This window comes from Eulemur rufifrons, chromosome 2 (genome assembly GCF_041146395.1).
Source record: "Eulemur rufifrons isolate Redbay chromosome 2, OSU_ERuf_1, whole genome shotgun sequence".
Taxonomy (NCBI): Eukaryota; Metazoa; Chordata; class Mammalia; order Primates; family Lemuridae; genus Eulemur; species Eulemur rufifrons.
The window spans coordinates 81,528,541-81,551,885 of NC_090984.1; the positions used below are offsets into that span (position 1 = coordinate 81,528,541).

A 23,345-nucleotide genomic window follows, 5' to 3' on the forward strand; every position below is an offset into this window, starting at 1 on the left:
GTGACCCCGGAAAAGTAGCAACCAGTTTCTCTGTTTATAAGACACAAAAATACACATATATAATTTTATTACCTATGCACACATATCTACCTCATTCCAAGGTGCAGACAACAGTATCCACACTCATCCTTAACCTTTGTAACATGTAAAAGGTTTTGGTTTTGCTTTTTCAATGAAGTGTGATATAAAGAATCATGGGTTCCTGTTGCTATTTTTTCTATCTTTAAATTCTTCACAAGGATACACAACAGATAACAATCAGATGAAATCTCCCAAATCCCCCAAATTTCAGTACCACCGGGATTCTGTTTTTCAAACTCTACAATCAAATAATTTTTACCTCATGACCAAATCTACAGGGGGGTCAGCAGCTCAGGTATAATTTTTTTTTTTCTTCTTAATACCAATCTTAAAGTTTGAAAGAGCTTTAGATTTGCAAATAAAAATAACAACATGTTAAAAGTTGGCATGCCGGCCGGGCGCGGTGGCTCACGCCTGTAATCCTAGCACTGTGGGAGGCCCGAGGCAGGTGGTTTGTTTGAGCTCAGGAGTTCGAGACCAGCCTGAGCAAGAGCGAGACCCAGTCTCTACTAAAAATATAAAGAAATGATATGGACAACTAAAACTATATACAGGAAAAATTAGCCGGGCATGGTGGTGCATGCACCTATAGTCCCAGCTACTTGGGAGGCTGAGGCAGGAGGATTGCTTGAGCCCAGGAGTTTGAGGTTGCTGTGAGCTAGGCTGACACCACGGCACTCTAGCCTGAGCAACCAAGTGAGACTCTGTCTCAAAAAAAAAAAAAAAAAAAAAAAAAGTTGGCATGCCTTTTTGAAAGAAATTATCAAATATTTCATTCTCAAAGGTCATATTTGCTAGAAACATGTCAGTGAGATTCTTTTTATAAATTCAAATTTGAAAAAAATTTTCCATTTTATTATTATTATCTTTTAAATCTTTAGAACATGTGAACCTTTTATTTTTAGTTGACATGTAATAACTATATGTATTTATGGAATACAGAGTGATATTTTAATGCATATATACAATGTGTAATGTGATCAAATCAGGGTAGGCCGGGCACGGTGGCTCACGCCTGTAATTCTAGCACTCTGGGAGGCCGAGGAGGGAAGATTGCTCAAGGTCAGGAGTTCAAGACCAACCTGAGTAAGAGTGAGACCCCATCTCTACTAAAAATAGAAAGAAATTATCTGGACAACTAAAAAAATATATATATAGAAAAAATTAGCCAGGCATGGTGGTGCATGCCTGTAGTCCCAGCTACTTGGGAGGCTGAGGCAGGAGGATTGCTTGAACCCAGGAGTTTGAGGTTGCTGTGAGCTAGGCTGACGCCACAGCACTCTAGCCCGAGCAACAGAGCCAGACTCTGTCTCAAAAAAAGAAAGAAAAAAAACAACAACAACAAAAAAAAAATCAGGGTAATTAGCATATCCATTACCTCAAACATTTATCATGCTTTGTGCTGTGAAAATTCAAAATCCTCTCTTCTAATTTTTTAAAACTGTATGTCAGTGAGATTCTGACATCTTAGTCTCACAGCCAAATTCCATCAAAATCACATAAAGCTATGAAACAGCAATTGGTTTAGTATACTTTCAGGAAGCACACGTCAAATAAAGTTTATAGGAGGACACTGTTTTGGACTGAGCTCCTGCACTAGGCCCAACAGACCAAACCAAAATGGAGTCACTCAAGCTAAAAATTCCCTATCACCAGACCAAAACCAAGCTGCTTATCTGACATTCCAAGAAATCAGGAGAGAGAGACAGCCAAACCCCCAAATAGGTCAGTTTTAGCCAGCATGACAAGGAAGTCCTCTCTGTTTTAACCCTATAAGGAAAGTAACTTTGAAACCACCAATCCTCTTTTTGTTCCCTGTTTCTGCTTTCTTCAGTTCTTTTCTGCAAAGCCAAACTCTTCTGCTCAGCTCACTCCCAATAGGGAGTGCCTTTTCTAAATCTTTGGATGAGATGCTCCCTTGGTTCATGAATCACTAATAAAAAGCCAATTAGATCTTTCATCTAAATTTGCTGTAATTTTGTCTTTTAACACATTCAATAGTTTTGTAAAGCACTGTATAGATAAGGAACAGGAAGTGAGTTTAATCTCATTTTAATAGACTATTTTTTAAGAGCAGTTTTAAGTTCACAGCAAAATTGAGCACAAGGTATAGAGATTTCCTATATGCTCCCTGCCCCCACATACATATAGCCCCCTAATCTCTTAATTTTAATATTAGTATTTTTTTTTCCTTGAAGCATGACATCAGTGTAAATAGTAAACTCTTATATGAGTTATTCACAATCCTGGTTTTACAATATGCTAGGATCTCTCTCCACTGTTTTTAAATAGCCTATTTTACTCTACAAAGGAATTGCTAGGGCGTAAAGGAAATAAACAACATAAAATAATGAGTTAAAAGTAAAGCATTCGATCAGGCAGTGTGGCTCATGCCTGTAATCCTAGCATTCTGGGAGGCTGAGGCGGGAGGATCGTTTGAGGTCAGGAGTTCAAGACCAGCCTGAGCAAGAGCGAGAGCCCGTCTCTACTAAAAACAGAAAAAATTAGCTGGGGTTGGCGGTATGTGCGCCTTAGTCCCAGCTGCTCAGAATGAGGCAGGAGGGTCGCGTGAGCCCAGGAGTTTGAGGCTGCAGTGAGCTATGATGACGCCACTGCACCCTAGCCTGGGTGACAAAGCAAGATCCTGTCTAAAAAAGAAAAGAAAAGAAAAGAAAAAAAGTAAAGCATCAGGAAAGGGGCAAATATAAACCAGAGAGAAAGAACACACATAAGTAAATTTCTTTGATTATCTTAACAGATATCTTTGAAAAAGTCCCCAAATATTTCAAACAAAACCAATTTTAGGCCGGGCGCGGTGGCTCACACCTGTAATCCTAGCACTCAGGGAGGCCGAGGCGGGTGGATTGCTCAAGGTCAGGAGTTCGAGACCAGCCTGAGCAAGAGTGAGACCCCGTCTCTACTAAAAATAGAAAGAAATTATATGGACAACTAAAATATATATAGAAAAAATTAGCCAGGCATGGTGGCGCGTGCCTGTAGTCCCAGCTACTCGGGAGGCTGAGGCAGTAGGATCGCTTGAGCCCAGGAGTTTGAGGTTGCTGTGAGCTAGGCTGACGCCATGGCACTCACTCTAGCCTGGGCAACAAAGTGAGACTCTGTCTCAAAAAAAAAAAAAACAAAAAAAACCCAATTTTAATTTACTAGAATTGTTTAAATAAACATATAACATCTACCATTTCTTGAGAGATTAACATATGCTGAATGTTATTATTACACATATTATTTCATTAAATTCTCAGAACCTCCATTTTGCAAAAGAGAAGTTAAAGGCTTAGAAAAATTATAACCCATCAAGTCAACGGCCATTAAAGCAGATGTGAGAGTTGAATTTATGTCTGCATGACTTCTCAGCAGCTGCATGATATTGCTCATCTTATGTTAGATCCAAGTTAATAAAAAAATAGAGAGGATATAGTAAGATAAAATAAAGGATAATATGGCAAAACTCCCTGAAGTCTGAGAATTACTGACCTATGATGTGTAAGAGATATCAGTTAGAAATCAGATAATCCAAAAATAACTATAAATGGCTTTGGCTCTCCTCGCTCCTAGTCCAGTTCCATCCTATGAACCAGAACTTGATTAACTTTCCTAAATTAGGATATTTCACACGTCACTGTTCTGCTCAAATCCTTCAGTCGTTTCCTACTATTTAGATGGGGTAGGTAAACTTTTCTATAAAGGCCAGACAATAAATATTTTTGACTATGTGGGCCTATGATCTCTGTTGCAACTATTCGACCAGGCTGTCTGGCACAAAAGCAGCCACAGATAATACATAAATGAACATATGTGGCTGCATTCCAATAAAACTTTATTTATGGACACTAAAATTTCAATTTCATAAAATTTTCATCTGCCACAAATTATTATTCTTCTTTTAATTTTTTGATTAGCCATTTAACAATGTAAAAACCATTCTTAGCTCACAGGCCATATAAAAACAGGTGGCAGGCTGGATTTGGCCCACAGGCTATAGTTTGCTAACCTCGACTTAGACCATTTAGTATTTGCCCAGAGCTTGAAAGAAGTAGGCAGCCAACAGAAGGCGGCAGCCAAAATGAGAAAGTCAATGAAATGTGTCTTCTTTTTTAAAAAATTAGTCATTAATTCACCATCTCAGGGAGATAAGAAATATGTGGGGAGAGGAAATGGGAGTAAGAGGACCTAGTGTATCCCACAAGCAAAACACTGATTATCCTGACTGAGTCTCAGGGAAGGAATAGGTGGTTTGCTGGAGCTGAAGATACTAAGACCTTCTTTGAATGAAAAACTTATTCAACCCTATTTAAATTCCTAAGTACTACCAGCCTCTTAGGAGCTTTACACAAATTAAGAAAATCTTGGGCCGGGCGCGGTGGCTCACGCCTGTAATCCTAGCACTCTGGGAGGCCGAGGTGGGCGGATCGTTTGAGCTCAGGAGTTCGAGACCAGCCTGAGCAAGAGCGAGACCCCATCTCTACTAAAAATAGAAAGAAATTATATGGACAGCTAAAAATATATATAGAAAAAATTTAGCCGGGCATAGTGGCGCATGCCTGTAGTCCCAGCTACTCGGGAGGCTGAGACAGGAGGATCGCTTGAGCTCAGGAGTTTGAGGTTGCTGTGAGCTAGGCTGACGCCACGGCACTCACTCTAGCCTGGGCAACAGAGAGAGACTCTGTCTCAAAAAAAAAAAGAAGAAAATCTTACATATTTTGACCCAACCTGAACTTTACAACTAGAGACAACTTAAAGTAAAAAAATGTATTTCTATCTTGTCCTTTTGCAGAAAGGATTTGAAGTATTAATAGCTTATAAAAATAAACAAACAGGCTAGTTATCTCAATTGACTGTTCATAGTCATTTATAGATCAAACTCCTTGTTCTACTCTTTCCCCCCTTTTCACTACTACACTTGAGTAGTCTTAAAAACAAACAAACAAAAACACATACAAAACCATATAAACTAACATCAAACATCAAGTCAGCCAAATATACGAATTAGAAAGGAAGAAATAAAATAATTATTATTTGCAGACAACATGACTGTGTATATAGAAAATCCAAAAGAATTTATTAATATAAATGAACTATCAGAATCAATAAGTGAGTTTAACTAGAAAGCTGGATACAAGGTCAAAAGTCAATTTTATTTCCATATACCTTCAACAAACAAATAGAAAATGAACTTTAAATAACAATACTATTTATGAGAGTAACAGAAAACATCAAATGCCTAGAAATAAATCTAAGAGACATGCAAGACCTCTAAATTGAAAATTATAATACCTTATGTAATAAATTAAAGAAAATCCAGATAAAAGGAAGGATATATCATGTTCATAGATTGGAAGACTTAATATCATAAAGATATAAATTGTCTCCAAACAGACCTTCAGATCCAGTGCAATCTCAGTCAAAATCACAACAGGTTATCTTGTGAAGTTTAGTGAATTAATTCTAAAATTTATATGGAAATATAAAGATCCAAGAATAGCCAGGACAATGTTGAAGAACAAAACTGAAGGATTTATTCTACTAGATGTCTAGACCTACTAAAAAGCTACTGTAATTAAGACACTATGGTAGTAGCATAAAAAGAGACAAAGAAACAGAACAGAGTCCACACTCTAGACACACCCATATAGAGTCACCTGATATCACAAAGGTAATACTGCAGCCCAGTGGGGAAATAATGGTTCTTTTGATAAGTGGTGCTGGGTCAGTTGGATATCCATATGGGAGAAAAAAATGCACCTTGACCCCTACCTCATACCATAAACAAAAAACAATTCCAAATGAATTGCAGATCTAACTGTGAAAGGCAAAACAATAAAACTTTTAGAAAACCACATAGAATGTCTTCCAGACTTTGGGATAGGCAAAGACTTCTCAACACAGAAAGCACTAAGCACAATGCATAAATTGATAAATTGATTACATTAAGAACCTCTGTTCATCTAAAGATATTAAGAAAGTGAAATATTAGGAACATTAGAGTGATAGAAGATACTTGTGATATATATATAATGTGTATATGTATGTATATATAAACACACATAAAAGACTCATATATAAAAGACACAGATTATATAATAAACTTTTAAAATTAATAAGAATTGATAATTATAAGAAAGACAGTAGGCCGGGTGCGGTGGCTCACGCCTGTAATCCTAGCACTCTGGGAGGCCGAGGCAGGAGGATCGCTCAAGGTCAGGAGTTCGAGACCAGCCTGAGCAAGAGCGAGACCCCATCTCTACTAAAAAAAAAAAAAAAATAAAATAAGAAAGACAGTGAACCCAGTAGAAAAATGGGAAAAGGACTCAGAGGTACTTCTCAAAAGAAAATATATAAATGGCCAATAAACATATAAAAAGGTGCATAATTTTATGAGCCATCAGGGAAATGTAAATTAAAACCATAATATGATACTACTACTTAACTACCAGAATGGCTAAAATGAAAACAACAAATAATAACAAGTGTTGGTGAGGCTATAGGGCAACTGGAACTCTCATACACAGCTGATGAGAGTATAAATTACAACAAACACTTTGGAAAACTCTTTGGCGATAACTGCCAAAGCTAAACATTTGTATAAATTGCAACCTAGCAATTTCCCTCCTAAGTATACACTCAGTAGAAATGTGTACATGTGTTCACCAAAATATATGTGCTAAAATGTTCAGAGCAGCACTGTTTACACAAAAGAGTACATACGACCTGATTCCACTTATAAAAAATTCAATAACCCATAATGTAAGAAGTCAGGATAGTGGTTAACCTTCAGGAAAAGGTAGTAATAGAGGGCATGACGGAAGTACTGGGAGGCTAGTAATATTCTGTTTGTTGACCTGGGTGCTGGTCACACTTTGTAAAAATTCATTAGGCTATGTATCTATGATTTCTGCTGTACATTATGGATCCAAGAAATTGGGAAAGATAGAAAATAAGTGTGGAAACATAAAGAGGTAAGTTAGTATACAAAAATAAAAATTTATGCTTAACATATCTGGCAAGAGTGGGGTACACTCTTGCCTTGAGTTTCCTTGCAGCCAAGGCAAACATTTAATGGCAATCTGTTAAATGATTCAGTGTCCTTTAGATAAAAACAAGCTAATTGTGCTTAGGAAGAACAAAATTATTCTCAGTACTAAGATCTGAGAGAAATTTCTCCTGAGGGTTCTCAGAACAAGATGTTGTGTAACACAGTGACACAACATATGTTCTCAACCACATCCTTGCAAGTAGAGGCCACAGTGATTGATACAGTGACCTTCTCCATAGGCTGATGTCATAAACCCAAAGCACAATTCAAAGAGAGTAATTGGAGTCAAGGAGTAGAATGGGGAAGACAAAACACTGTAGCGTAGTTGTGCCACTGTGAAAATCTGGAGAGATGTAGAGGAACAACTGGTCTACATATCCTTGAGGCTATCTCCCACAGTATTTCTCTAAACCAAGATTTTGATAGGCATTGCCTGGTGGTGAGTTCAAAGTCATATTCTCTAAGACAGTCTAGCTATTGTATATTGTCAATAAACCAGTGGAAGAGAGCAAACAGGAGATACAGCCATTCATTGGAACAGTCAGTGGAACTGGGGGGTTAGGCTGATAGTCTCTGAAAAGGCTATCAGTAAAGGTTACTTCATGTACCTACTTCTCCCTTTCTTCATGACTTTATTTTCTTCCTCCAACAAGAGGAATAATATGCAGCATAACTATCATATTACTATTCATGTCTCTTTCATGAATAAAGATCTGTTTTTTCCCCATAGCATGTTTTAAGCAAAATACTCTACACCCCACCCTTCATACTCATGCTGGCCTTATCTTCCTAAAATATAGATCAGACACTGCAGCAACCCTCCTCAACAATTTTCAGTGGCTCTCCATAGCCTACTGGCTAAACTTCAAAATTATTAGCATGAATGCCTAACCTTGCCTTTCCAGTCTCATCTCTCATCTCTCACTACACACCAGATGCTCCCAACCACCCCTCACTGCTCAGTGTTTTCTAAACATGCCATATGGTCTCAGACCTCCTCTTGCCTTTATTTATGTTGATCAGACCTGGTATTTTCTCACAGGGAAAGAAGAAATCAGGTGTCCAGAGTTTTCAGCAGTGCCCCCTTGTGTCTGTCACTTCACTACTTCTGTGGCAGAATCATCTAACTGATTTTATATGATTCCTGCCTCCTAGGAACTCACCATCAGCCTCCATGCCATAAGACCGAGCCCTAAATGAAAACATCCCTTTGAACATGTGCATGAAGCTGGTGAATCACTTACCCGACAATATGGCTCCTTCTTTTTTATATCTTCCTGCTGGATCAGCTTCAGGCCCTGGACACCATTCTGTAGGCCTCTCTCATATAAGGACTGAAGTCTGGGAATTTCTTCTTGATCAACAGCTACTATAAGCTTCAGAAAATAAAAATGATAAAGCACATGGATAGTTACACATATCATCAGCTATGAAAGATAAGTCAATGGAAAAATGTATCATCTACTTCTCCCTTTCTGCATAACTTTATTTTCTTCCTCCACCAAGAAAAATTGTCTTAAGAAAACGGCATTAAAACAAATTTTCCCTGAAGGTGAAACATTGCCTCAATTGCTACTTGTTATTACAGTCTCTGCATGTACCTTGGCCAAATACAACTCTTATCACTAACACTCCTTCAATCCCAGAGGGAAGAGAAGCACAGGTTGCTCAGCCTTTACATTTCTTTTTTCCAAAAGAGAATGGCCTTATTTCTATGAGAAAATATGAGGTATCAGTACATCAGAATGACACCTGGTATTCAGTGTAATGGAATATTACTGACAAAACTATCCCTTTTATTTCCTGGAATAAATTTCAAACTATTTACTAATGCATTCTATTGCAGAGGGGAAAAAAACACTAAATTCATCAACTTTACTCATGATTCTTTTACTATTATTTCTGGGCAAAGTATCAGTTTTAAGTAGAGTTTCTTCCTTAATCGTCACCAGCAAAGGAAAGCAGGTGCATGAGAATTCACAAATCATTATTTTAGACCAAGGAGTCAACAGAATTTCATGAGGTAATACTTTTAATCAAGGTGCAAAGGCTATTTAAATTAATAAATAATTAATCTTAAAAACAAATGAAATCAAAGGACACATTCAAGAAAGTAAAAAGATAACCCACAGAATAGGAAAAATATTTGCAAATCATACAGCTGGTAAAGGTCTAGTATCCAGAAAATATCAATTAACTCTTACAATTCAAAAATAAAATGTGTAAATATAGTTTTTTTTTTTTTGGGAGTTTATTAGTCTTTTTTTTTTTATATTTATTTTTTTTTCTAACAGTATATCTTGTTAGATACAGTATGTCCTCATAATGTATACATTTCTTGTACAATGATATGAAATAATATGGGAACTATTCATGATAAATTATTAAGTGAACAGTGCAAGTTAAAAACAATAGTTTCGGCCGGGCGCGGTGGCTCACGCCTGTAATCCTAGCACTCTGGGAGGCCGAGGTGGGCGGATCGTTTGAGCTCAGGAGTTCGAGATCAGCCTGAGCAAGAGCGAGACCTCATTTCTACTAAAAATAGAAAGAAATTATATGGACAGCTAAAAATATATATAGAAAAAATTAGCCGGGCATGGTGGCGCATGCCTGTAGTCCCAGCTACTCGGGAGGCTGAGACAGGAGGATCCCTTGAGCTCAGGAGTTTGAGGTTGCTGTGAGCTAGGCTGACGCCACGGCACTCACTCTAGCCTGGGCAACAGAGTGAGACTCTGTCTCAAAACAAACAAACAAACAAAAAAAACAATAGTTTCATATTTTTTCCCCACCCCCCCTTTCCCGAGTCAGCACCTTCAAGTGTTACCACTCCCCAAACGGTGCGCAATGCACTCATTGTGTAGGCATACCCCCATCCCCTCCCCCACCCCCCACCTCAGTCTGATGTCCAATTGGTGTCGTTCCCAGATTTGTATTTAGGTGATGATCAGGGAAACCAATTTTCTGGTGAGTACATGTGATGCTTGTTTTTCCATTCTTGGGATACTTCACTTAATATAATGGGTTCCAACTCTCTCCAGGAGAACCATAGAGATGTCGTATTTTCATCATTCCTTATAGCTGAGTAATATTCCATGGTATACATATACCACAGTTTACTAATCCAATCATGTATTGATGGGCATTTGGGTTGTTTCCACATCTTTGCTATTGTGAATTGTGCTGCTATAAACATTTGGGTACATGTGCCTTTGTTACAGAATGACCTTTTTTCCTTTGGGTATATGCCCAGTAATGGGATTGCTGGGTCAAATGGCAGGTCTACTTGAATCTGTTTAAGATACCTCCATAATGCTTTCCACAGGGAAGCTTTCCAAGTTTGCAGTCCCACCAGCAGTGTATTAGTGTTCCTGTCTCTCCACACCCACGCCAACACGTGTTGTTTTGGGTTTTATTGATAAAGGCCATTCTCACTGGGGTTAAGTGATATCTCATTGTGGTTTTGATTTGCATTTCCCTGATGATTAGAGATGTTGAACACTTTTTCATATGTTTGTTAGCCATTTTTATATCTTCTTTGGAAAAATTTCTATTCATGTCCTTTGCCCACTTTTGATAGGGTTGCTTGATTTTTTCTTGCTGATTTTCCTGAGTTCTAAATAGATTCTTGTTATCAGTCCTTTATCTGATGTGTAGTATGCAAAAATTTTTTCCCATTCTGTAGGTGGTCTGTTTATTCTCTGGACTGTTTCTTTGGCTGTGCAGAAGCTTTTTAATTTAATCATGTCCCATTCATTTATTTTTGTTGCTGCTGTGATTGCCTTGGGGGTCTTCTTCATAAATTCTTTGCCTAGGCCAATGTCTGTAAGAGTCTTTCCTACATTTTCTTCTAGAATTCTGATTGTATCACGCCTAAGGTTTAAGTCTGTTATCCACCGTGATTTGATTTTTGTGAGAGGTGAAAGCTGTGGGTCCTGTTTCAGTCTTCTACAAGTGGCTAACCAATTCTCCCAGCACCATTTGTTGAATAGGGATTCTTGTCCCCAGAGTATATTCTTTCCCGCTTTGTCGAAAATTAGGTGACTATATGAGGATGGTTCTATATTTGGATTTTCTGTTGTGTTCCACTGGTCTGTGTCCCTGCACTTGTGCCAATACCAGGCTGTTTTAAGAACCACGGCCTTGTAGTATTGTTTGAGGTCTGGCAAATTAATACCTCCCATTTTGTTTTTGTTGCTTAAAATTGCTTTTGCTATACGGGGTCTTCTTTGATTCCATACAAAGTGTATAATTATTTTCTCTATGTCTGTAAAGAATGATGTTGGTAATTTAATAGGGATTGCATTGAATCTGTAGATCACTTTGGGTAGTATAGACATTTTAACAATGTTGATTCTTCCGATCCACGAGCATGGTATATTTTTCCATCTATTTGCAAGTTCTGCTATTTCTTTTCTCAGTGTTTCATAGTTTTCCTTATAGAGGTCCTTTACCTCTTTAGTTAGATATATACCTAGATATTTTATTTTCTTTGTTGCTATTTTGAAGGGTATTGAGTCTTTAATTTGGTTTTCCGATTGACTGTTATTGGCATATATAAATGCCTCTGATTTGTGTATATTAATTTTGTAGCCTGAGACTTTGCTGTATTCGTTAATCAATTCCAGGAGTCTCTTGGTTGAATCCTGGGGGTTTTCCAGATATAACATCATATCATCAGCAAAAAGTGAGAGTTTGATCTCTTCTTTCCCTATTTAGACTCCCTTGATTCTGCTCTCTTGCCTGATAGCTCTCGCAAGGACTTCCAATACTATGTTGAAAAGTAATGGAGACAATGGGCAGCCCTGTCTGGTTTCAGTTCTAAGTGGGAGTGCTTTCAGTTTTTCCCCATTCAGTATGATGTTGGCTGTGGGTTTGTCATATATGGCTTGTATCATTTTTAGGTAGGTTCCATCAATGCCTATTTTGTTAAGCGTTTTTATCATAAAAGGGTGTTGTAAATATAGTTTTATATTTTGCTTCTTCTACTTAACATTATGTCAGGACCATTTTACTATATTACCAAAAAATTTTTCTCATAGCATCTTCAATGGTGACCATGAGCTTTTATTCTTAAAAATAACATGAAGAAGGTGAGCCCTGTGCAGTGACACACATCTCTAGTCCTCGCTACTTGGGAGGCTGAGGCAGGAGGATTGCTTGAGCCCAGGAGTTTGAGGCTGCAGTGAGCTATAATGATGCCACTGCACTCCAGCCTGGGCAATAGAGAGAGACTCTGTGTCTAAAGAAAAAAAAAAAAAAAAAAAATATATATATATGCAAAGAAGGACATCACTACCAACTTTACAGAAGTAAAAAGGCCTATAAAGAAATACTATGAACAACTATGTGCCAACAAATTAGAAAATCTGGATGAAATAGATAAACTCTTAGAAAGATACAAACTTCTGAAACTGATTCAAGAAGAGAAAATGTGAATAGACCTATGACATGTAAAGAGATTGAAAACTCCACAAAGAAAAGCTCAGGCCCAAGGGTTTTACTCATGAATGCTACCAAATGTTTTTTTAAAAAATTAATATCAATTCTTCATAAACTTTTCCAAAAAAACAAGACAAAGAAACACTTCCAAACTAATTCTGTGAGACCAATATTAGCTTGATATCAAAACCAGACATCACAAGAAATTACAGATCAATATCCCTTATAAATATTGATGCAAAAACCCTGAACAAAATACTAATAAACCGAATGCAGCAACATAAAAAAAGGATTATACACCATGACCAAGTGGGATTTATCCTAGGAATGCAAGATCAATTTAACATCCAAGTCAATTAATGTAATAGACTACAGTAATAGAAGAAAGGAGAAAAACCACGTGATTACCTCAATAGAGGCAGAAAAAGTATCTGAGAAAATCCAACACTCTTTCATAATAAAAACAATCTACAAACTAGGAATAGAAAGGAACTATCTCAACCAGATAAAGGGAATCTACAAAAAACCCACATCTAATATACTTAAGGGTAAAAGATTGAATGCTTTCTCCATTAGATCAACAACAACATAAGAATGTTCACTTTTACTACTTCTATTTAACACTGTATTGAAGTTCCACCTACAGAAATTAGGCAAGCAAAATGAATAAAAGGCATCCAAATTGGAAAAGAAGTAAAACTAATTTATTTGCTGATGACATGATCCTGCATATAGAAAAGCCTAAGGAATTCACACACACACAGAACTAATAAATGAGTTCAGCAAGGTTACAGGATAAAAAAGTCAGTATACAAAAATCAATCATATTCTATACATCAGCAATGAATAATTAAAAATGAAATTAAGAAAACAATTCCCCTCACAAAGCATCACAAAAAATAAAATGCTGAGAAATAAATTTAACAAAAGAAGTACAAGACTAACCAGGAATAGTGGCTCATGCCTGTCGTTCCAGCTACTAGGGAGGCTGAGATGGGAGCATCACTTGAGGCCAGGAGTTCGAGACTAGCCTGGGCTATATAGAGAAGACCTCATCTCTAAAAACAAACAAAAAAAAGTAACTGAAAGCTACAAAACATTGTTGAAAGAAATGAAAGAAAATCTAAATAAATGGAAATAAATCCTATCTTCCTGGACTGCAAAATTTAATATTGTTAAGATATCAATAGTCCCCAAATTGCTCTATAGATTCAACACAATTGCTATTAAAAACTCCGGCTGCCTTTTTGGAGAAATTAATGAGTTGCCCCCAAAATTCATTTGGAAATGGTAGGATCCCAGAATAATCAAAAAAATCTTGAAAAAGAAGAACAAAGTTTAATCTGTCATGGGATTAAGGGAGGAAAAAAGCTAAGAAAAAAACAAAAAACAAAATTAGAGGGCTCACACTTTCTGTATTGGCATAAGGATAGACATATACATCAATGGAACAGAATTGAGAATTCATAAATTTATGCTTAACTGATTTTTTATAAGAGTTCCAAAACAATTAATGTAGAAAGAATAGTCTTTCCAACAAATGATGCTGAGACAACTAGATATCCACATGCAAAAGAATGAAGATGGACCCTTTCCTTACAGTATACATCAAAATTAATTAAAAAGTGATCATAGATCTAAATGTATTATAAGAAGTAAGGCTACAAAACTTTTACAAGAAAACATAGGAGAAAATTCTTACAATCCAGTGTCAGGCAATGGTTTCTTAGATATGATACTAAAAGCACGAGTAACAAAAGACAAAAGATACATTGGACTTCATCAAAATTAAAAACTTTAGTGCTTCAATGGACTCCATCAAGAAAGTAAAAAAGAAAACCTACAGAATGGTATAAAATATTTCAAATCACATACCTGTTATACTGTATCCAGAATATATAAAGAACACACACAACTCAACAATAAGACAAAAAAACCAATATTAAAATGGGTAAAAGATTTGAATAGCCAGTTCCTCAAAGAAACTACATGAATGGCCAGCCAATAAACACATGAAAAGATGCTCAACATAGATCCAGCAATCCCACTACTGGGTATATATCCAAAGAAAATATAATCAGTATGTTAAGCAGATATGTGAATCCCATGTTTACAGCAGCATTATTTACAATAGCCAAGTATCCACCAGTGGATGAATGGATAAAGAAAATACAGCGAATATACATAATAGAATACTATTAAGCCTTTAAAAAGAAGAAAATCCTGTCATTTGCAACAACATGGATGAACCTGGAGGACATTATATTAAAGGAAATAAGCCAGGCACAGAAAGATAAATACCACATGATCTCATTTATGTGTGGAATCTAAAACAGTTGAACACATAGAAGTAGAATAGAACAGTGGTTACCAGGAGCTGGGGGTAGGGTTAGGGGTGAGGAGATGGTCAAAGGATACAAAATTTCAGTTAAATAGGAGGGATAAGTTCAGGAATCTATTACATAAAATGGTGATTATAGTTAATAACAATGTATAGTATTCTTGAAGATTGCTAAGAGAGTAGATTTTTAAGTGTTCTTATCCTTAAAAAAAAGTTCAGTACATGAGGTAATGCATGCTGGTTACCTAGATTTAGCCATTCCACAATGTACACACATTTCAAAACAACATGTTGTACATGATAGATACATATGATTTTTGTCAGTTAATAATTTTTAATAAGGAAAAAACAGAAAAGACACTTAACATTATTAATCACTAGGGAAATGTAAATCAAAACTGCAATGAGATATCACTTCATATGGATACAATAAGACAGCTAAAATAAAAAAGACAAGAATAGGTATTAGCAAGGCTATGGAGAAATCAGAATCCTCATAATTACTATTATTAAATAGTGCAGAACTCTGGAAAACAGTTTGGTAGTTCCTCAAAACATTAAACATGGAGTTACCGTACAACCCACACCCAGGTATACACCCAAGAGAGATGAAAACATACATTCACACAAAAACTTGAATACAAATGTCCATAGCAGCATTATTAGTAATAGCCAAAAAGTGGAAACAATTCAAATGCCTATCAACTGATGAACAGGTAAATCAAATGTGGTATATCCATACAATGGAAAATTGTTCAGCCATAAAAAGGAATGAAGTACTGACTCATGCTACAACATAGATGAACTTTGAAAACATTGTGCTAAGTGAAAGAAACTAGTCACCATAAAATACATGATTCTATTTATATGAAAAGTCCAGAATAGGCAAATCCATAGAGGCAGAAAGTATATTAGTGGTTACTAGGGCCTGGGGGGGCAGGGGGTGGGTGGGAATGGGGAGTGACTGCTAATGGGTGTGAGGTTTTTTTTGTGGAGGGGAAGTGATGATAATAGTTTAGAATTAGACTTTGTAAATATACTAAAAACTGAATTGTATACTTTAAAAGGGTGAACATGGCCAGGCACAGTGGTTCATGCCTATAATTCCAGCACTTTGGGAGGTGAGAGAGGACTACTTCAGGCTAAGAGTTTGAGACCATCCTGGGCAACATAGCAAGACCATGTCCTTACAAAAATTTTTTTTTAAAAGGGTGAATGGTATGGTATATAAATTATTTGTCAATAAAACTATTATTTAGAAAATTACATGGAATAAGTCACAACATCATTTTTTTTTAGTTATTCCCTAACATTAGATTTCACAGATTACATAGCTACAAAGGAAGAAAACACCAAGTATTTTTACAATTTCAATATTGAACATCGCTAAGACAATGCTAGTTATAAATAAGTTAAGAACCTAGTAAAAGGCCATACCTTGCCACATTGCTTATAGGAAATTCCCTTTTGGTTACAGTACTCATAGATGAGGGCTGCGCCTTGTACACATAATTTAGCTTTCAGAGATTCAGGTTTATAATAAATTCCACTATGTATGACACCACTGTTATGTCCAGTCTGGTGAAGAGCTATAGAACAAGAGAAACAGGGTAAAAGAAAGTACATGACTCATACAAAATGTAAGAGGTGAGAGAATAAACTTATAATTGAAGCTATTAGAGACCACATCATTTAAAATTCTGCCCTAATTTTTTCAGATCACTGGTAACTTCCTCTAGCAGCCACCCCTGGTATCCATGTTTCATCTCTCCAGCCCATCTCTGATTTTAGCTACAACTTTGGTGTACAAACTCACCTCTCACTACCAGCAAACCACTTTAGGGGCCCACTAGGGCTCTTTGCATTCTGCTCCAGGGCCTTTGGTAACTTGTTTTATTTGGGGGGAGGAGTACAGGGGTGCTCAACATCACTAGTGGCAATACTCAACCAATAGAGACAGGAGCTGATGGATAAATGAGCACAATCCTGGAAGACATTGCTTGCTCCTCAGAGATCCCAGTGAAATCAAGCTCACAGCGACAACCTTGATAATGCACCCTCATGTGGCTTTTCCTCTTTCCTTGTCTTATTCTCCCTATCCCCCTCACTCCTGCCTCCTCAGATAACCTCTCAAATAAATCACCTACATCCAAGTCCTTGTCCTATGCTTTGCTTTCAGGAGAACCCAAACTAAGATACTACCATCAACATTCAGCAAGCATGCCAGATTCCAAACTGACAAAATGAGCAGCTGCCCAAATAAGCCCAAAGGGCAACAATGATAATATACATACCTAAATCTTTCTCCTTTTCCAGAACACCGATAGAAAGTGCTGGATGTCGCAGGATGAGTGCTCTGGCAGAGGCAAGCCCCACAATTCCGCCACCAACGATGACTATGTCAAATGAGCTTCAAGAGAAAGACACCTTTAAAGTAATGCATGTTTACAGTAGACCTCACCAAATTTCACACACACAATTTTCATCACCAATGGACAATTAAACTAATAATCTGTAATTATTAAAATCAAATATGTATTGGGTTTTGTGCTATTTGGCGTCACACTCATGAAAAAGCTAAAAGTTATATGTGTTGTTGGTCAATAGTATAAGCATCACATTCATGAAAAAAACCTTTAAAAGTTACACATATTGCTGGTCAGTAGTACAATCAGATACAACCTATTGGCAAGCAAGATGGCTTGTTGCCCAAACTGCTCTATGTCTCCATAGTATCTGTCCCAGGCTGGTTACATTAAGTGATTACAGTCATGCATCACTTAACAACAGGAATACATTCTAAGAAATGCTTTCTTAGGCAATTTTGTTGTGCAAACATCATAGAGTATACTTACACAAACCTAGATGGTACAGCCTACTACATACCTACGCTATATGGTATGGCCTATTGCTCCTAGGTTACAAACCTGTACAGCCTATTACTGTACCCGAATATTGTAGGCACTTATAACACAATGGTATTTGTGTATCTAAACATATCTAAACACAGAAAAGGTGCAGTAAAAATACGGCATTATAATCTTATGGGACCATCATTGTACATGCAGTCTACGGTTGACCAAAACATTGTTATGTGGTGCAAGACTGTACTTTGTGTTAAGAATCATACTTTTCTACCACCTGGCTTTTAGGAATTCCATAAGAATAACTAATACTAAGATAGGCTTCATATTTTCCAAAACCTCCATAATCTTCCACTAAGGTAGGTTTTAAAACATTTACAAATACTTATCTGTACATGTATGACTTAATCATATTTTATATATAGTCAAGTCACCTCTCAGTATTCACAGGAGCTTGGTTGTAGGAATCTCAGGGATACCAAAGTCCATGGATGCTCAAGTCCCTTATCTGAAATGGCACAGTATTTGCATATTGCCTATGCACATCCTCCTACGTACTATATACTTTAAATCATCTCTGGATTATTAATAATACCTAAAACCATGTAAATGCTATGTAAATAGTTGTAATCCTATATTATTTTTTATTTGTGTTATTTTTTTCAAATATTTTTGATCTGCAGTTGGTTGAATCTGCAGATGCAGAACCCATGGATGTGAGAGCTGACTATACTTTTTCTCCTATATCAAGGTGATATCTATACCAACTGGTGACTATCAATATCCTACAAGAACAAATAAGTCCACAAAAGGAAGGCGTGTGTGAGGGTGTGTATGTAAGAGAGGGTGATGTCTTTCATACTGTTTTTCTTTCTTACTTTCAAGTTCAGCTATGATGCTATGCTTTGCCTTTAAGTCTCAATTCTCTGTAAAAAGTAGCATAACCCTGGCACTTTGTAGGGGTAGTCTTGATTTCTATAACAGTGTTTTTCCATCTTTTTGATAAATATAACATAAAACTGCCTTTTAATAAATATAACATAAAACCTTTGGTGAAGTAGATCTTCCACTGAGAATCACTACTTTGGTACAGCTTCCCAGCCAAGTAGTTTTACCAGGCTCTTGTTTTTGCAGATGATATTATAATAAAACTATCAATGAACTCTTTATTTTCAAATATAAAACTACCATACCTTTTTTCCAACTACATGTGCCACTCTTCACTCCCTCTCCTCAAACCTGAAAAATCCCTATACAATCATTCAAATATGCTTCACGAACTAAACCACAAACCTCCAAGCACCCACTATGGGGAAAGGTACCAAGAACAACAGTAATAGATGAACAATGAAGCATATCTGCAGGCCAAGCTAACCATGGAGGCCAAAGGGGACATCTTTCTCCACAACTCACTTTATCTCAAGTCAACACCAATGAGCAGTTTAACAGATAACTTTTTTAAAGCATTTTACTATGAAACAGTTTAAACCTACACAGAGGTAGACAGAATAGTACCATGAAGCTCTGCACACATATCACCCAGGTTCAATAATTATCAACTCATGATGTATCTAGCTTCTTCTATACCGTACCTATTTTATCCCCTCCTGTATTATAGTATTGTGATGCAAACCCTAAATATAACATTTCATCTATAAAAATTTCAATAAGACCTCTTTCTAGTCTTGAAGATCTCTTTCTAAAAGACCCCTTTATTTCTAAAAGAACTCTTTGAAAACACACATGCTACCATTATTGCAACTAAGAAAATTAACAATCATGTTTTATATCATCATATATTCACTATAAAACTTTTAGGCCAGATGTGGTGGCTCATGCCTGTAATCCTAGCACTCTGGGAGGGTAATAAGGTGGAGAATCGCTTTGAGGTCAGGAGTTCCAGACCAGCCTGCACAAGAGCAAGGCCACCATCTCTACCAAAAACAGAAAAAATTAGCTGGGCATGGTGGCTTGTGCCTGTAGTTCTACCTACTGGGGAGGCTGAAGCAGGAGAATCACTTGAGCCCAGGAGTTTGAGGTTGCTGTGAGCTAGGCTGATGCCACAACTCTAGCCTGGGCCACAGAGTGAAACTCTGTTTCCGGGGAGGAAAAAAAAAAAACCTTTTAGAAAAAGAATTAGGACAAAGTCTTTGGGACCTAGAGTTGACACCAAAAGCATGATCTCTAAAAGAAAAATAAAATGATAAGATGGACTTTATAAAAACTGAAAACTTTTTGCTCTGCAAAAGATGTGTTAAGAGGATGAAAACACATGACCGGCCAGGTGTGGTGGCTCACACCTGTAATCCTAGCACTCTGGGAGGCAGAGGGGGGAAGATCTTTTGAGCTCAGGAGTTCGAGACTAGCCTGAGCAAGAGCAAGACCCCATCTCTACTAAAAATAGAAAGAAATTATCTGGACAACTAAAAATATATATAGAAAAAATTAGCCGGGCATGGTAGCACATGTCTGTAGTCCCAGCTACTCGGGAGGCTGAGATAGGAGGATTGCTGGAGCCCAGAGGTTTGAGGTTGCTGTGAGCTAGACTGACGCCATAGCACTCTAGCCTGGGAAACAGAGTGAGACTGTCTCAACAACAACAATAACAACAAAAAAAGACCAGCCTGAGCAAGAGTGAGACCCCATCTCTACTAAAAATAGAAATTAGCTGGACAACTAAAAATATATAGAAAAAATTAGCCCAGGCATTGTGAATGCCTGTAGTCCCAGCTACTTGGGAGGCAGAGGCAGAAGGATTGCTTGAGCCCAGGAGTTTGAGGTTGCTGTGAGCTAGGCTGACGCCATGGCACTCTAGCAAAAAAAAAAAAAAAAAGATGAAAGATGATCAAAAGATTGGGAGAAAATACTTGTGACCATATTTAACAAAGGACTCATAGCTAGAATATACAAAGAACTCTCAAAACAAACAAGCCATTTGGAAAATGGGCAAAAGATATGAACAAACAGTTCATCAAAGAGGACATATATACAAATGGCAAATAAGCACATGAAAAGATGTTCAACACCATTAATTAACTGCATTGTTGAAACACCATTGCATCAGAGAAATGTAAATTAAAACCACAATGAACTATCACTACACTTCTATCAAAATAGCTAAAATAAAAAAAGTGATAACACCAAATGCTAGTGAGAATGCAGAGAAATTGGATCACTCACACATAGCTGGTGGGAATATAAAATAGTATAGCCACTCTGGAAAACAGTGTGGCAGTTTCTTAAAAAACTATACTGCATTTTCGGGCATTTATCCCAGACATAATTTATGTTCATACAGAAATCTGTATATGAATGTTGATAGCAGGTTTATTCATAACAGCCAAAAACTAGAAACAGCTCAGATGTTCTTCAACTGGTGGCAAATGTTTAAACAAACTGTGATGCACCCATACTATGGAATGCTACTCAACAATTTTTTTAAAACCCACTATCAATATAGGCAACACCTTGGATAGATCAAGGACATTATGCTGCGTGAAAAAAGCCAATCTCAAAAGGTGACATACTATATGATTCCACTTATATAACATTCTCAAAATCACAAAATCATAATGATGCAGACCAGATTAGTGGTTGTAAAGGGTTAGGAAGGGTGGACAGGTAGGGTGTGTACATAAAGGATTAGATAACATAAGGGATATCTTTGTAGCTATGGGACATGTCTATATCTTAATTGAAGTAGTGTTCACACAAATTAACATAAATGATTAAATTGCATGGAATTACACACATATGCACACACAAATGAGTGTAAGTAAAACTGATAGATTCCGAACAAGATTTGTGGATTGTGGCAATATCAACTTTCTGGTTTTGATGTTATACTATAGTTACGTAAGATATCATTTGGGTAAATGGGGAGAAGAGTATACGGGACCTCTCTGTACAATTTCTGTAACTTCTCATGTACGGATTTACAATTATTTAAAAATAAAAAGTATAAACAAAACTTTCACTAACTCCAATTTTCTTCCCTTAAGAAAATGTTCCCAAAAGATTTTCAACATACCCCACAACAAATCACAAATGCTATTGCTAGTATCTCACTTTAATCCCCTCAATCCACTAACACACAGCAGCCAGAGTCAACTTTTTTTTGTTTTTGTTTTTTTTTTTGGCTTGTTTGTTTTTTTGAGACAGAGTTTCACCCTGTTGCCCAGGCTAGAGCGCCGTGGCATCAGCCTCGCTCACAGCAACCTCAAACTCCTGGGCTCAAGCAACCCTCCTGCCTCAGCCTCCAGAGTAGCTGGGACTACAGGCATGCACCACCATGCCCGGCTAATTTTTTCTATATATATTTTTAGTTGTCCAGATAATTCCTTTCTATTTTTTTTTTTTTTTAGTAGAGACGAGGGTCTCGCTCATGCTCAGGCTGGTCTCGAACTCCTGAGCTCAAACGATCCTCCTGCCTCTGCCTCCCAGAATGCTAGGATTACAGGCGTGAGCCACCGCGCCCGGCCCAGAGTCAACTTTTGAAACACCAACATTTAATCACACCTCCCTTCTTTAGAACCTTTTAAGTAGCTTCCTATAACTATTAGAAAAAAAAAATTTAAGGTGTGGTTAAAATAACCTTGCCATGATGCAGCCCTTCTCTGGTGTCATTCTACACCATCTGCCTTCCACTAAGCTCCACTCACACTCACATTGCCCACCTTCTAGTCCTTGAAATAGCCATCAGCTCTTCAGCCTTAGAGCCTTCGCACAAACCGTTCCTTCTACAGAGAGCAAAGACAGTGGTTTCCAATGTGACTTCCAAACTTCAAATCACAGGGCACTGAATTCTGCAGGCTTGATTAGCAACCGAGCTGCTTCTCACGTGGGAAACCCTCTGCAGTATGTGCCAGGTACTGATTGATTTAAGACCCGTTTCAGACCTTCCAAGCAACACCAGGGATGCCAGCTACAGCAACATTTGATTGCTTACAGTATACTAGATCCTTTTATCCTCAAAACGACGACCTACAGGAGAGACTAAGATTCTGTTCACAACTGAGCCCTTAAGGAGGTTAGGTAACCCACCCACAATTGAATAGTAAGTGAAAGGGTTGTATTCAAAGCCAGAACTGCTCTTGACCTCTAATCAACACTGCCGTTCCTCTGGCCCATAAATGCAACAAATGAACCCTGCAGGTTGGTAGCTCCTGGGATCCAAGGCTGGAGCTTCACGGCATCGCAAGCTCCTCTCACGCCTGGGGCAGGGAAGCACGAGCAGGGGCATTGGTCCAACACGAGGCACCTCTGAGAGGAGCAGCAGAGCAGGCGGCGGGGGCCGGCCAGCGGCCACTCACCTGGTGCTGGTGCTGGTGCTGGTGCTGCGGCCACCCCCACACTGAGACCAAGGCCTCCCCGACGCCGGCCTGCACGCCCCGGGGAACCCCCCGCGCGCCCGTCCGCAGGCACTACCTAGGTAACGCAGCGCCGCCACCATTGCCTGCACCTCTTCCCAGCCCACAGAGGTAACCGCTTGAGCCCGACACTCTGTCGGGCACCCGGCGTTCTCCAGCCCCGCCCCCACGCAGGGGCCAATGAGGTGTACGCCTTCGCC

General features: G+C 37.8%; 1 protein-coding gene across 1 annotated transcript in view; it reads right to left on the reverse strand.

Moving 5' to 3' along the window:
* Positions 1–23,275, reverse strand: part of L2HGDH (L-2-hydroxyglutarate dehydrogenase) — a 47,236-nt gene extending 23,961 nt beyond the window's left edge. The window contains exons 1-4 of the mRNA XM_069464711.1: positions 23,089–23,275; positions 17,207–17,322; positions 16,350–16,501; positions 8,377–8,508 (exon numbers count right to left, since the gene is read on the reverse strand). Of these exons, the coding sequence (XP_069320812.1) occupies positions 8,377–8,508; positions 16,350–16,501; positions 17,207–17,322; positions 23,089–23,228 (540 nt within the window). The 5' untranslated portion in view covers positions 23,229–23,275. The remainder of the gene's footprint in view (positions 1–8,376; positions 8,509–16,349; positions 16,502–17,206; positions 17,323–23,088) is intronic.
* Between the last annotated feature and the right edge of the window lie 70 nt (positions 23,276–23,345).